This window comes from Lissotriton vulgaris, chromosome 7, assembly GCF_964263255.1.
Source record: "Lissotriton vulgaris chromosome 7, aLisVul1.2, whole genome shotgun sequence".
Lineage (NCBI taxonomy): Eukaryota > Metazoa > Chordata > Amphibia > Caudata > Salamandridae > Lissotriton > Lissotriton vulgaris.
In genome coordinates, this window is record NC_141695.1 from 480,729,618 (window position 1) to 480,746,160 (window position 16,543).

At 44.9% G+C, this 16,543-nt stretch overlaps 1 protein-coding gene across 1 annotated transcript; it reads right to left on the reverse strand.

Annotated features, from left to right (window-relative positions):
* Positions 1–13,880: 13,880 nt before the first annotated feature.
* On the reverse strand, positions 13,881–15,572 carry LOC147701914 (uncharacterized). Its single transcript, XM_086928723.1, has 2 exons — positions 15,152–15,572; positions 13,881–14,875 (listed from the first exon to the last, which is right to left on the reverse strand). The coding sequence occupies exons 1-2, from the start codon at positions 15,570–15,572 to the stop codon at positions 13,881–13,883; spliced, it is 1,416 nt and encodes a 471-aa protein (XP_086784849.1).
* Positions 15,573–16,543: the final 971 nt, after the last annotated feature.

The window sequence follows — 16,543 nt, forward strand, 5'->3', positions numbered from 1 at the left end:
GTCCAGGGATTAGATGTTGCACAACCTAACAATACACTACTATATATTTTCAGAAAACAGTAAAAAGCTGCCCACTTCCCTAGTCCACTGCCACGGAACTATGATTCGATAAACACCAAACAAGCACATGGAGAGGCAACAGAAAAATGTGTTAAATTTGACGTATCAAGGTGATAAATTATGACACATGTCCTTCATGAATGTAAAAAAAGTCCAATTTTTTAATCAATTTCTCTTGACACGAAGACAGAACAGCCAAGAAACTCAAGGTACGAAGATCAGTAACATAGCACGAAACAGCCAACGCGTTTCGCCCATTTTTGGGCTTCCTCAGGGCAGAATGTTTTTTTTGTATTCTCAGGAGAAATGCGGTCTTATTGAAATAAGACGCAGCTGATTTGATAAGTCAGCAACAGTACTAGTTCAGGCACAAATAATGTGCAACAATCGTAAAAAGGGGGGGAAAGGAGACGGAAGACGACTCAATCCGTATACCAATCCAAGCAGTATGATGGAATGAACATGAGAGTATATGAATAAGTCTCTATTTTCTTTCTTTCTAAACTAAAGTCGACCCTGGGGGAACACATCATGTTAGTGTGCTTAAAGTGACTGTTGTCCACAACTTCCTCCTTACCATATTCCTGGAAACCGCATGTTTCTAGTTCACATATGTTCATGTTGAAATCACCAACCCAGATCAGTATTGCATCTTTCCCTTTCGTTGAATTCAGGCGACCCAATCCCCCTGTAAGTTGTTTAGGATTTCTGCATAATCAGAGTTATCAATATTATTGTAAAAATTTACCATCACTAACTCAACACTGGGGGTTTAGGGTTATCGAGACATTTGATAGTAGTGAGAGCAGTTTTCACTAACAATCTTGTCAACCTTCAGCAGGTTGGAAATATATATACATATGCCACCTTTGTGTCTACCATGTAAGGAGTGGACTGCAGGGATGTGGAAGGTCTTGACACCATCTAGATGTTTTTCATTCAGGAGCCAGGTTTCCTGTATGCAAAGGATATCAACATTCTGCACGAACTCCCCCCATATGGTATTATGTACTTTACTTTCCAACCCACAGACATTCCAGGAGACAATCCTCACTTGACCGGCCAGCTGGGTTTGGAAATTTTGTTTTAGCCGTAATGTAGTGCTTTTAAAACTATCCTTCGGCGCATCTGCCACAACGCCTCTCCACTCAACATCCTTCCTGATTTTGCCCCCATTAGTTTCAACTTCGCCAAAGCAGTGTCAGTTCCATACACCAGTGAGGGCATGATACTATTATATTTGTCAGTGGCTTTGTCTAAAGTGGGGGTGGGAGTTTTCTGCCCTCCCAAAAGGGGAGCGGTAGATACTTCCCTTGGTACTTTCTCCACCTCAATTCCCTGATCTTCAAATGCAGTCGTTATAGGGGACCTCCTGTGCTAGGGGATGTGGAGATGCATATGGATATTAGTTGAATTAATTTTACCATCACCAAGTAAATCAGAGTCATTGAGACCAGACAGTACTGCAAATCTGTTTATTCCTTCAAAGGGTGGGATAGGGCCCTCCCCCACCCAGTTTGCTTGGTACAAGGGCCTCATTCTTGGGTAGCCCCTTCCCTGTCTTGCTTGTACGTGTGATGACCAGTTTTGTCCCCACCCTTCCCCTTTATTAGGTCTTATTTTATTCAGGTCCCTATAAAAATACTCCAGTGGCAAAATCTCAATACCTTGTCTCCGTGGCACTACATGGTCTCCCTTAGAATCCTGCCTACTGGTTCTGGGGTATTAAAATTAATTACAATGCAGTCCCCCATTTTAGTTTTACGTGTCCTACCCAACCATGACACCCTCCGAGCCATTATGACATTGTGTCCTATCCTATCTCCCTCTCTTGTATTTGTTGCTAACCAGTGGACCACCTTATTTTTAAGTTGGCTATAATTCTCCCTTGTTCCTTTGTTCAAAGCCGGGACATTACCAAGCACCAGTACCAATGATGAGGATTCAGGAGGTAGATTTATTACGAGCAAAGGAGCCCGAAGTTCCGGACAGTCTAAGCCATCCCCAGGCCCCTCATCTATTTTCTCACTTGTTGTCTGCAACAGAGTATTCTGGGTACATATTGTGGTATTTCTAAGTACATTGGGTTTGTTTGCTTGTCCACTACTTATTAGCCTCTTTTTATTGATCATATCATTTAGTTTTGAATCATCAATTATGGATCAATTATGGTCTTAGGTACTGGGTGGTTAGCGGGAGCAATTTTAGTTTCTGCGGATTTACCATGCTCTTTCCCAACATCCCTTTTTCCCTCTACTGGCGCTAAGAAGGCCAGCTTATGTGTGTTCCCTAAGGTCACTTCCCTCAAGGCATCCAGTTTCCCAATAATAACTTTTAGTCTCTCAATCAGGGGAAGTGCAAAGGTTCTTAATAAGTGAGTCATATGGCCAACCGTCAGTCCAGCATCATTCCCTGGTGAGTGGGCACTGATTTGGGGCCGTTCCCCCAGAGTTTTTGGGGTTGGTGACCTTGATGGTGGGTTGGTGATTAAGATGTTTGCCTTTGGCAGATGGGAAAAGGGAGCAGGGTATAAACACCCTGACCCCCTAGGCCTGCTTAGGGGGTCCCACAAGGACCCCCAGGGCCAACAAAAGCTTTTAAAAAAACAGAACGCGGGACGCGCCCTGGATCCGCGGATTCGGACGCAAAATAAAAAAATAACGAAGCGTGGGCTCCCATGCTTTGTTTAAATATAGCCCCCGGGTGGGCCAGTTACTAGGGGCAGAAAAAAAATTGTGTGGGGGCCCCACACTGCCCGGGGTCCGTCACCCCCAGGGCTTTGCACAAAGATTTTCGGGGGCACACGTCCCCCCGCCACCCCTGGGACCACCAGCCCCCGGGGCTTTGATTTTTTATGTGAAGTGGCATCCAAGCCCCCCATGCCCCGGGGGCTGCCACCCCCTTGGAGATTTTATTAATACATTTATGGGGGCAAATGGCCCCCACAACCCCCTGGACTGCCACACCCCGGGGCTCTTATTTTTTAAATTATTCCTGTGTGGGGGCTCGAGCACCCCCACACTGCCCGTGGACCACCACCTCCCTGGGGCTCTAATTATTAGCACTACAGAGCTGCACTGCAGATAGGTGTAAAAAGGGGCGTGACCTCTGAACACCTCTCTGCAATGCAGCTCATTGGCGCATACTGGAGGTACCTGGTGGTCTAGTTGGCCTCCAGGGACCCTTAGGATTGAAGAGTAATTAATTCCCCAACTTAAAATGCACCACAGGGCATGTTTGCACACATTTGACCTCAGGCCCTGCCCCCTTCCTTCACCACTGTGCTAACGCGCCACCTGGCGAGTTGTAAGTTGGGGAATTAATTCCCCCCGAATGCTTAGGGTCCCTGGGGGCCACCTAGACCACCAGGTACCTCTAATATGCGTGAAACACAGCAAAAGGATGGCAGGAAGGGATTAGATGTTGCAGAACCTAACAATACACTGCTATATATTTTCAGAAAACAGTAAAAAGCTGCCCACTTCCCTAGTCCACTGCCACGGAACTATGATTCGATAAACACCAAACAAGCACATGGAGAGGCAACAGAAAAATGTGTTAAATTTGACGTATCAAGTTGATAAATTATGACACATGTCCTTCATGAATGTAAAAAAAAGTCCAATTTTTTAATCAATTTCTCTTGACACGAAGACAGAACAGCCAAGAAACTCAAGGTAAGAAGATCAGTAACATAGCACGAAACAGCCAACGCGTTTTGCCCGTTTTTGGGCTTCCTCAGGGCAGAATGTTTTTTTTTAATTCTCACAAGAAATGCGGTCTTATTGAAATAAGACGCAGCTGATTTGATAAGTCAGCAACAGGGCTAGTTCAGGCACAAATAATGTGCAACAATCGTAAAAAGGGGGGGAAAGGAGACGGAAGACGACTCAATCCGTTTACCAGTCCAAGCAGTATGATGGAATGAACACGAGAGTATCTGAATAAGTCTCTATTTTCTTTCTTTCTAAACTAAAGTCGACCCTGGGGGAACACATCATGTTAGTGTGCTTAAAGTGACTGTTGTCCATAACTTCCTCCTTACCATATTCCTGGAAACCGCATGTTTCTAGTTCACATATGTTCATGTTGAAATCACCAACCCAGATCAGTATTGCATCTTTCCCTTTCATTGAATTCAGGGGACCCAATCCCCCTGTAAGTTGTTTAGGATTTCTGCATAATCAGAGTTATCAATATTATTGTAAAAATTTACCATCACTAACTCAACACTGGGGGTTTAGGGTTATCAAGACATTTGATAGTAGTGAGAGCAGTTTCCACTAACAATCTTGTCAACCTTCAGCAGGTTGGAAATATATATACATATGCCACCTTTGTGTCTACCATGTAAGGAGCGGACTGCAGGGATGTGGAAGGTCTTGAAACCATCTAGATGTTTTTCATTCAGGAGCCAGGTTTCCTGTATGCAAAGGATGTCAACATTCTGCACGAACTCCCCCCATATGGTATTATGTACTTTACTTTCCAACCCACAGACATTCCAGGAGACAATCCTCACTTGACCGGCCTGCTGGGTTGGGAAATTTTGTTTTAGCCGTAATGTAGTTCTTTTAAGACTATCCTTCGGCGCATCTGCCACAGCGCCCCTCCACTCAACATCCTTCCTGATTTTGCCCCCATTAGTTTCAAGGTTCGCCAAAGCAGTGTCAGTTCCATACACCAGTGAGGGCATGATACTATTATATTTGTCAGTGGCTTTGTCTAAAGCGGGGGTGGGAGTTTTCTGCCCTCCCAAAAGGGGAGCGGTAGATACTTCCCTTGGTACTTTCTCCACCTCAATTCCCTGATCTTCAAATGCAGTCGTTATAGGGGACCTCCTGTGCTGGGGGATGTGGAGATGCATATGGATATTAGTTGAATTAATTTTACCATCACCAAGTCAATCACAGTCATTGAGACCAGACAGTACTGCAAATCTGTTTATTCCTTCAAAGGGTGGGATAGGGCCCTCCCCCACCCAGTTTGCTTGGTACAAGGGCCTCATTCTTGGGTAGCCCCTTCCCTGTCTTGCTTGTACGTGTGATGTTCAGTTTTGTCCCCACCCTTCCCCTTTATTAGGTCTTATTTTATTCAGGTCCCTATAAAAATACTCCAGTGGCAAAATCTCAATACCTTGTCTCCGTGGCACTACATGGTCTCCCTTAGAATCCTGCCTACTGGTTCTGGGGTATTAAAATTAATTACAATGCAGTCCCCCATTTTAGTTTTACGTGTCCTACCCAACCATGACACCCTCCGAGCCATTATGACATTGTGTCCTATCCTATCTCCCTCTCTTGTATTTGTTGCTAACCAGTGGACCACCTTATTTTTAAGTTGGCTATAATTCTCCCTTGTTCCTTTGTTCAAAGCCGGGACATTACCAAGCACCAGTACTAATGATGAGGATTCAGGAGGTAGATTTATTACGAGCAAAGGAGCCCGAAGATCCGGACAGTCTAAGCCATCCCCAGGCCCCTCATCTATTTTCTCACTTGTTGTCTGCAAAAGAGTATTCTGGGTACATATTGTGGTATTTTTAAGTACATTGGGTTTGTTTGCTTGTCCACTACTTATTAGCCTCTTTTTATTGATCATATCATTTAGTTTTTAATCATCAATTATGGATCAATTATGGTCTTAGGTACTGGGTGGTTAGCGGGAGCAATTTTAGTTTCTGCGGATTTACCATACTCTTTCCCAACATCCCTTTTTTCCCTCTACTGGCGCTAAGAAGGCCAGCTTGTGTGTGTTCTCTAAGGTCACTTCCCTCAAGGCATCCAGTTTCCCAATAATAACTTTTAGTCTCTCAATCAGGGGAAGTGCAAAGGTTCTTAATAAGTGAGTCATATGGCCAACCGTCAGTCCAGCATCATTCCCTGGTGAGTGGGCACTGATTTGGGGCCGTTCCCCCAGAGTTTTTGGGGTTGGTGTCCTTGATGGTGGGTTGGTGATTAAGATGTTTGCCTTTGGCAGATGGACACAATTTACCCGACAATCTGGAGATTTTTGGTTTGCTACCCAATTAGCCCCCTCTCCTCTTTCTTTTGCCCGTTCGTTTTGAACATGTAGCAGTTTTTGTTTGCAAGTCGGTCGCCTGGACGCTCTTCCTCGCAAAATGGGGTGAAAGCCCTCCAAGGACATGGTAGTACATGATGAAATATTCAGTGTCGGTATATCGCCTTCCCATTCTAGCGATTTCTCTTTGTCAGTTGAGTGATCTGGTGGACTGGGGCTAAAAGTAATTAGCCTCTGCGGGTCATCCTGGTTTGGTGTAACAGCTTTTTTCAATAAGCCCGACTAGGATCGCTTTTCACTCGTAAGTTCAAGGGATAGACGTTTTTTGGTGAGGGCAATTTCTCGCTCAAAAACCCCAACAGCTCTTGTAAAGAAATCATCCAGTGTCCCGGTTGTGTTTCCCTCTGGTGTACGTGCATCACGTTTCTTCCCCTTAGCGGCGCTAAGGGCCATAACCGATATAAATTACTTACAATAAAGTACAGATGGATAGAATTATTAGAGCGTTTTACCCGGTTGTAGGGGCTTTAGAGGGGTAGCCAAGTCCAGTCTTGTACAGCCTTGGACGGCCGTAGACGGCCCGCCGTTTGCCCAGCTTCGCCCGGGCACGTCCGCGCGCGTCCCGCGGGCCGGAAGTGGGGATTGAGCTATATAGAGGAGGTGATGGACGGGAAGAGGGTGTGGAGAGGGCAAGGTGCGTCTCGTTACCATGCGCACTGGCCTTGTGGTCCTCGCAGTCCCGCCTGATGAAATACGCCCAGCTACTCCAGGTCAGCTCTCTGTCAGCGTTTTCCACAGAGTTCAGGCAAGATTTCCAAAGTAATGGAAGGTAAATGACAAAAGTTGCTCCCACAATAACGGCAGTATGAGTGTCTGAGTGTCTGTATGGTTCGGTGAGGGTATTACTTAGTGCAGAGATGCATAATTGAGTGACTCACTGTTTGTATGTGTTGAAGACAGCATGTGCGCAGGACTAAATGGGTGGGTGAGTGTGGGTATAGGTGTGTTAGGGAGTGAATGACTGTCTCAATAGTGTTGTTAAGAGTAAATACCTATGTTTTAAACTGGTATATGTGAGTATTGGTGTATGTGAGAGTGAGAGATTGGAAGACTTCCTGAATAAATAAGTATGTGTTTCTGTAAGTGATTGTTTAAGAGATTCAGTATGTGTAAGTTTCTGTAGAAGTAAGTGTGGTGTTGTGTGTATAACTGTATCTGCAAGTAAATGGATATTTGATACTTTGTTTGCAAGTGTGACTATGTGTGTGAGTAACTCCATGGATGAGTGTTGGTGTGTAACAGGATGTATAGGTGCATGAGTATATATGATGAGTGAGTAAATGTATGAGTGACTGTATAGGACTGTTGGTGAATAAGTGGATGTGTGTGTAGATCTTGGAATTACTGAAAATGTGTGTTGTAACTGGTATTGGTATGCCCATTGTTTTGAAAATGTTAGTTTCTATTTTTGAGTGTGTATCAAAGGTTATATTAGGGTGAGAGGAGGCCTGCTACTCTATCACAAGGATGATGTCATCAGTGATGTTATCACTGATGTCATAAGTGATGTCATGAGTTATGTCACTGACCATGTCATGAGTGATGTAATATGTGACATCGTCAATAGTGCATCGCAGGTGCGCGAGTTATAGTTAGCTGAATTAACTATAACAGGGAAGTTTTATGGTTTTGTAAAAGAGAAAATGTCCAACTAACTATAATTTCCCCTGAAGCCTATAGTTTTGTCAGTGAATTATATATATATATATATATATATATATATATATATATATATATATATATATATATTATTAGTTATAGTTAGGATTGTTTTCCATAGGAAATCCTCAACATTCTATTTGGAATAACTTTGGCCCTGGTTGAAGAATCTTAGCGAATTTCTCAAAGAAGATGGCTCGGTCCGCTGCGCTCCTTCCCTGAAAGTTTGGGGGGGATTGGTCAAGTGGGGGCTGAGATATAAGGGGGTCCCAAAACGTGTTTTCTACATGTTATTTTCCATAGGACCTTTAGACTCGGCTACAGGTCGAACGGCTGAATGGATTTATAAGAAATTTGGCAAAACTGTAGAGTCCGGTTCGCAGATTACGCTTTTTTCAGAATGGTGTAAATCTGTTCAGTAGTTGTTGAGAAAATTAAAGTTAAAGTCAATTATATATCTATAGGCGCGCACGCGTGTGTGCACTCAAGCGGCTGCGCGTGAGCGGAATTTTTTTTTGCTGCGTGACGTCTGTTAACGTTCGATTCGAAGGAAATCAGGAAGTTTTGTTCGCCATTTTGTCACTGCGAGTAAATATATTGTTCATTTCAAAGCGTTGAAACATGGAAAGGGGAGAAGGTAGAGATTGTTTTGCTGCGTAGCTTTTCTCGGGGTGTGCAGTAAGGCCGTTAAACGCAAAAAGATATAATTTTTTCCCGAAAAAAAATACGGGGTGCGCGCACCCGGTCGCGCACACCTATTTACAAGAGTGTGAAAATGGAGATAAATCAGAAGTTTGAGTGCTTAGATATAAGGTGGCTCTGAAAAGAGCCCTTGTGTTAGTTGAGTGTTTTCTGCATTTATAAGTAAGTACCGATGCAGAGCCTGATGTTGCAGAGGAAGATTCTGTTTCCCTCATTCGTGAAATGAACACCGTCTCTCCTATAGACGTCTTGCATGTGGTATCGCAAGTTGTTGTGGTAAATAGAACCCATGCTATAATCTCTGAGGAACGCAGAAACAGATTTATTTACATGTCTCCTTGCTTTCTCAAATTGTGCACAATGTTGATTGGACCAATTCCATTTCTGTCTTTGGCATATATTGGAATATACCAAGGCAGATTGAGGAAAAAGTGTCATCAATTGTCGAAAGGTGTCTTTTAGAAGCATTTCCAGACCTACCCCAGTGATTGTGCCTAGATCGTTCCCACCATAGTGCACAATTATAAGGTCTGGTTCTGGGAGATGCATAAAAGTTTTCACCAATGGAATCAATTGGTGACATTTCAATCCTCTTTTGCCAATCCATGTTATGTGTACATTTGGTAAGCCGAGGTTGCAAATTCGTCTGCTTACTGCATATTTTTCACTCCAGTGAATATAATTGTGTCCTATTAGCCAGACCTTCATTTTCAAGGGATTTGTAGTCGTCCTCCGATCGGTTCTGGAAGTGGAATGGGAGTTAGAAGTTGAAATTCTAAATAAAGAAAAAGGAAGAGGCTGAGTGTGGTTAAAAAAATAAAAATGATTGGTTGATTGTAATAAGTGGAGATTGAACAGTACGTTGCATGTTAATGTTTATGTTAAACGAAAAGTACTATTGGGTGTGATAAAACAAGACATGTAACAGAGCTGTGGATTGGCAGGTGTTTCTGGAGGGAAAATAGTCTTCTTAGTTTGTTGTAGAACGTTGAGACATGAACTTTTGACCTGTGCCTTCAGCAAGGTGCAGAATGAGGTGTAACCATGAAAACAGCCGGAGATGGCAGTTGGTGATGGGTTCACTCTTTGGTGCCTCTGCATCTGCACTCTGTTCTGTGGTGGCAGGCGGAGAACTGTTTGTTATTGTGGAGATGAAAGTGTGATAAGGAGAGAAATACGACATAGCGTTTGGCCTGTAGAAGCGTGGGAGCAGTGATTAAGTCTGAGTGAAGCGGAATCGTGGCGGTGCTTGGTAACAGTAAAAACATTTTTTTAACAGTGGTATAACTGTCTGTACGGTGCGCGACCTACTAAGAAAGAGTTCATGGGCCGTAATTGGCTTGCAGGTTCTAGTATCAGTAAGTGAGGTCGAGAAAAGAAAACATTCAGGACTTTATTTATGAAGGCCTTGCGCCACCGGTGCGTCACTTTTTCCCATTTTAAAAAATGAGGCACCGGCGGCGGAAGGTCTTCATAAATAAGGTCCTCAGTGTCTACAGTTAAGGTTATGTGGAACCCATGAATAGTTTTTCAATATGAAATCATTTCAGTTGAGATTATGGATTAAAAGAGAAACCGTGAATATTTGAAATGTTTATTTAGAAATGTACTGTTTTAAAGGCAAATCATTATGTAATATGAGTACAGAAATTGCAAAAAACACAGTAATTGGTATTGTTTGTAGTGCATGGAATACAAACGCTAGAGTTGAAGAAAAATGTATATAGTTGGAAAAAAACATTGTACACTCTTATAAGGAAGTATATTATATTTTAATAAATGGAAGAAGGTCTCTGGCCTTTCAGTTTAGGAACGATATATGAAAATGCAAGTGGTTATACATCATTACTTTATCAATCAGCTGTCTACATGCGAAGCACTATCAAGTTTGTGTTATGTTACTGTGTACGGGGAAAAAAAGGCGCCAAAAGCGACAAAATGGCGAGAGGTGCATGTATGTAATCTGTTGGATGGTGCGCAAATCAGTATTGAGGAGAACTACTGTATTGATATATCTTTTGAAGGTTGCAGTATTGCATTTAAAATACAGCACAAGTAACAATGGAAATATTGTTGAAAGAACATATTTTTCTGTAAAGTATTTTAAATTAATAATTTTATAGAAAATTAAAGGAGCAGAGGCGTGTGAGGCGGAAATAAGCAGTTGAGATGCGAAATGGCGTTTACAGTTATAAAAAACTCGTTTAAAATTTACACATTAATTAGGGTACATGTAGCATATATTAGCGAGTTTTGCATCGAGTACGTTTGAAATAACCTTACATAAGATATGCAATAGAATTGTTGAGATTAGACTGTAAAAAAATAAAGTTGAAAATTGAGTAGCTGAAGAAACAAATGTAGTCCACATAAAAGATCAAAATTAAAACAACACGAAATCATAATGTCCACTGTTAGTAAAGCCAATAGGTCTTTTCTTCAAAAGAAAATATGGAAAAGAACTTGAAGAATATAGGGAAGCAAAAGGAAATGAGGACGTCAATGGCTTGTATAAGAGTTATTGAAGCATTGTTTAGGCAAAATAGGTAGCTTCTGCTTGTAACAGGAAATCACTTTTATCATTTGAAAGTATGTCAGCCATCCAATGGAAAAGAGTAAAGCAGTACTCATGATCTGTTAAAATCGGAGCCTCTTTTATTATCAGAGGGCAGCTCAGTGGGTTTTCGATGTAGTACTCTGTTAGGAAAGAGTTAACCGTCCATTGTGTAGGCAAAGTATGCAGCAAGTGCTTCTAACAGGAAATCACTGTTATCATCTGAAAACATGTCAGCCATCCAATTGAGAAGAGGAAAGCAGCATTCATGATCTGTCATTATTGGAGCGTCTTTTACCATCATAGGGCAGCTCGGTGGGTTTTTGATGTAGCTCTCTGTTAGGAAATCTTACGCCGCTGCGAATATATTCCAATGACCCAGAACTCCTTGTATCGCTGCAAAGGCCATAAACCCTCCGTTGTAACAAAGCTGTTCATGATCAAGTAACGGATTCATGAGGTGATTGTAATTCGGTTCAGGAGGTACCAAATTGCAGAGACATAAATCCAGGGCCCACGTGAAATCACAGCTCAGGCAATGAAATACAGGCTGCACACAGGTGAAATACGAATATCGAAATGATAATCGATATGAAGTATTCAAAGTTGAGAGTGGTAAGGTGCCGTAGTACAGAAGCATTCTCTGTCGAAATAGTTCTAAGTGGTCCGGCTCGTTTTCGAAGGCAGGAGGGACATCCATTTTGAATTTCCCAAGATGGTAAAGGAAACGGCGCAGCACTGCCGGTTGTATAGCAACTCCACAGAATTAGGTCGCCGGCTATGCAGTGGAGCGGAGCAGAATGACTTGATAAATTTTCTAGGAGTCAGGAGCCCGATGTAGGTAGGCCGTTACCGATCGGTAACGGCCGAAAATACCGATTTTTGGCCCTTACCGATCGGTATACTGCCATCGAGATGTAGGGCAAAGAAAAAAGTCCAAATCGGAGCGAAAACCGAATCGGAATGAGAACCGAATGAAAAATAATCCGATACGTACATACCGAAAATCGGATATTTAACGAATCGGTAACACACCGAATCGGATGCAAATACCGAATCGGTCCATGTACCGAATCGGTAGTGACACCGATTCGGAAAATAACCGATTCGGTCCATGTACCGAATCGGTAGTGACACCGAATCGGAAAATATCCGATTCGGTCCCTGTACCGATTCGCTAGTGAAACCGAATCGGAAAATAACCGATTCGGTCCATGTACCGAATCGGTAGTGACACCGATTCGGAAAGTAGCCGAATCGGTCCATGTACCGATTCGGCAGTGACACCGATTCGGACATAAGCCGAATCGGAGAACCTACCGAATCGGTAGAATCACTGATCGGGAAATTCCCCGATTCGGACAGATGGGGAGATGTAGGGAGGCACAGAAACACCGATTTCGGCTCAGAATCGGTAGTATTCACTCGGTATTTACCATGGATTCCAATCAGGTGGTAACCAACTCCAACCCATAAAAACAGCCCCAAAATGCATTGCAACTTGCAGGATGGCAGCTTTTAATGTCATTGCGAGGCGGCTACGGCTACAGCAGGAAGGACAGAGGGAATGGCAAAGAGATGAACAGGTCTACAGACAGAGGATAACCCTGTTCATGCTCACAGAGTCAGAGATCCTACAGAGATACAGGCTGGACTCTGACACCATTCTTGAGCTCATCAGGGACCTCAAACCATTGTTGGACCACCCCACCCCAAGGGCACACGCCATCCCAGCACACGTCCAGGTGCTATGCAGCCTACACCTGCTTGCGTCTGGCAGCTATCAAAGTGGAGTCGCAGCGGTAGGAGGGGTGACCCAGAGCAGCCTGTCAAGGTTCTTCCACACATTCCTTGACGCCATGATACACAGGATGGACCAATACATCTCTTTCCCTGCAACCCACGCAGAACTGCTACAAACTAAAGCTGACTTCTACCAGATGGCACAGTTTCCCCAAATCATTGGCTGCATAGATGGCACGCACATTCCGATTTGCCCCCCAGCTGACACAGAATACATATACCGCAATCGGAAGTCTACGCACACCATCAACGTGCAGGTGATCTGCAATGCGAAGTGCACCATCACAGACCTGGTAGCAAAATTCCCAGGGAGTACCCACGACTCCTACATTTTCCAACAGAGCGGCATATATGCACGGCTGATGGCTGGCGAATTTGGTGAAGGATACCTCCTAGGTGAGACACATCATCAGACCCCCATAACACAAAGTAGCTAGGTGTAATACATGTATGCATGTGTGTAATGTTACCCCTTTTCCTTCCAGGCGACAGTGCATATGCCCTCCGCTCTTTCATACTCACCCCCTACCTCAACCCCTCCACACCCAGCCAAAGGAGGTATAACCGGGCCCACAAAAGCACAAGGAATGTCGTCGAACGGACCTTTGGCATCTGGAAAAGTAGATTCAGATGCCTGCACAAGAGTGGATGTGCAAGGCAGTATACCCCCATCACCTGCTGCAAGATCATAGCTGTCTGTGAATGTTACACAACCTTGCGGTGAAGAAGGGCACTGAGGTGGAGTTGTCTGACTACGAGGACCATGACGACGACGATGCTGTGCCACTAACACAGCCAGCTGGGGTGTCTACGCCAAGTGATGGCAGATACAGACGTGAGGAGATCACAGAAAACTATTTCTGAGTGAGTACAGAAGCACAGACAGGTAAATGGTTGTGGTGAAAAGCAAATTTTAATACTGTTGCAACACCGTTACTGCACTTATGTGCAACAAAATAAAATGTAATAACCAAGAAAACAAAAGTCTAAGGTCCGGGTTGCCTCACCCGCCCTGGCAAGCCTACTTCTTTGAGCGCTTGGCAGCCCCACTGGGGTGTCCCTCACCCCCTTCAGAATGTCCTGCGGCATCTGCGGAGCGCCTGGTGCTCCTGCGCGGCTCTGACGCAGCGCTGGCCGGGCTGCTGCGGCTGCTGCTGTCCCCAGCATCCCCCAGGTCCAGGGCTGGATTGGCGGCAGTGTTTGAGATAATCATAGCCTCCATTGCTGTAGTGATGCGGGCCATTCCCCTTGTTATCTCGGCAGTGTTTTGGGTTAAACTGGCCTCCATATTGGCACCGCGCTGACAAAGTTGGGCCATTGCTGCAGCAAGGCGACTAATGGAGCGGTTTTGCACGCGGGCATCCCGCCTGCGCGCGAGCTCATGCTCCTCAAGTCTGCCGCATAACTGAGTTATGGCAGTGGTCAGCCTGCCAAGTCCTGCTGCTACCTCCTTGTTAGTATCTACAAAGGCCTTGAAACCTTTCACCATCTCGCCCATCTGCAGGTTATGCTGGCGGAGCTGGCGCTGGCAGGCCATGATGGACTTCACCTGCTGCCGTTGGATTTTCACCATGCTCCCTTCAAGGCCCTGGAAGACACTGCCCTCCGCTGCCGGCGCTGCAGTGCTGGGAATGGCACGCCGCCGGGTACTGCTGCTGCCGCCCTGCTGTGTGGGCTGGGGTGCCACTGGTGTGGGTGTGGTGGTGGCCGGGGCCTGACCCCCTGCTCCCAGGATAGGGTTTACTGGAGCCACAGCCATAATCGTGGCAGGAGGTGGTGTAGGTGCAGGGTGGGCCCTTGTCGGCGAGCTCTCTGGGGAGAACAGCAAGGGGGGTGTTCCCGGCATTTGTGGGGAGTGAAGTAAGTCATAGTCAATTGCCAGGTCTCCCTCAATACCCAGCCCAATGGTGTTTTCCTCCTCCTCCTCGGCAACCTGACTCGTGCTCGGCCCTGCGACTGCACTGGTAGTTGGTGCTGCTGCCTCTGTTGCCTGTGGTCCTCCGCCTGATGGTGCCCCTAGGTATAAAGAAGCATTTGTAAATTGAGTGCCGATGTATTACAGTCAGTACAATTAAAGCATTGCACATGTCCTTGCATCTCCTTTGAATGTGTTCCATTGTTTCCTATCTTGTGATTCTGCACTGCCATTTTTCCCTAACTTCTGCTGACTACATATACCATGATGCTTTTCTCTTGTATGTTGGCTACAGTACTGGGCTGGGGTTTGGCTGTGCATTGTGTCTAATGGGGGAGGTGTCTGGTAGGGTGTGTCATGATGCGCATGCTTCTTACCTGTAGCTGTGGCTCTGGCTGAGCTGTCCAGGGTCCCGATTCCGGTCACGCTCTCCCTCTCGATGGTGCTGGACACCAGTTCCTCCAGCTCGGTGAGGGGTGGCGCCGGGTTCCTGCCTCCACCTGTGGCTCCAGCTTGCCTCTGGATCTCAGCCATCTTTCTTTTGGTCAGGCTGCGTATATCGTAGAAGCGTTTCTTAAGGTCATCAAGGGACCTGGGGGTGACACCTACAGCATTGACCTTTTCTGCGATCTCACTCCAGAGCCTCCTCTTAGTGCTGTCCGGCACAGTGAGGGACAGCCTCCCGAATAGCTGCCTGTGCACCCTCACCACCTCCTCCACCAACACCTGCAGCTCCATGCTGCTGAACTTTGGCTTTCTCTTCTGGCCAGCCTTCTGACTCTCACTGGTGTTTGCCATCTTGATCTCAACAGTTCTCTGCCTCCTGCTCCCACTGCTGCTCACTGTGAGTGTTCAGCTCAGGCTGGCTCTCCAGAAAGTTCTTAATTAGCTGCACCTGCCAGGGTTGCCACTCCCTGCTTGGGTGGGGGAGGGGGGATCCACCTCATTGGCTGTATCGGATTTTACCGAATCGGATTTTACCGAATCGGATTTTACCGAATCGGATTTTACAGATTCGGATTTTACCGAATCGGTAAAATCCGATTCGGTTTGTTCAATGCATTCCTATGGGCTTTTTGCCCATGGGTGTGTTTTCAAACCTCCGATTCGGTAATTGACGAATCGGATTTTACCGAATCGGCTATTTCCGAATCGGTGGTAGCCGATTCGGTACATTCCGATTCGGTAGAAGCCGATTCGGTACGTAGCGATTCACAATAGCGATGCCGACCGATTCGGAATTATTTCGCTACTTTTTTCCTACATCTCGTTTTCCGATTTCAGAATACCGATTCGGCCCGCCTCGGTATTTTGAAATCGGAAAATCCCTTTTACCTACATCGGGCCCTTAGTCACTTATATATTGCTTAGTAGTTATCAAAAAAGTAGCTTTTCTTGAACTGGAGGATGCGTTAAAAAATAAGGGAGTCATTTGAGGAAGTTGTAAAGCAAGGTCAATTTTTTTTTACATCAATGCTGTTTTCTGTGAATGTTAGCTAAGTGAAAGATATGTGTGTGAGCAGATGCAACGTTCAGTTTTAAATGTGACAATGGCGCTCTTTTTCATGTCTTCCGATTCAAGGTCAGTATACGCTGCCAAATACAAAGATCAAGAAACGCATGCGTGGGGTAGATAGTCTGCATTCTTAAAGGAAAGCAAATGAAGGGTTATTTTTACCGCGTTAGCATTGTCGTTTAAAAAGTTACAGTGATTTCCATTATATGTTAAGAAAGTGTCACTGATGAAGACTGAAAATAAATCCTTATAA

Bases quoted from the DNA above. Each gene is read 5' to 3' on its own strand.
- LOC147701914 (XM_086928723.1), bottom strand. From the start codon at position 15,572: ATGGCAAACACCAGTGAGAGTCAGAAGGCTGGCCAGAAGAGAAAGCCA. The intron at 14,876-15,151 runs GTAAGAAGCATG...CTTTATACCTAG, and splicing joins AGCCAGAGCCACAGCTACAG to GGGCACCATCAGGCGGAGGA.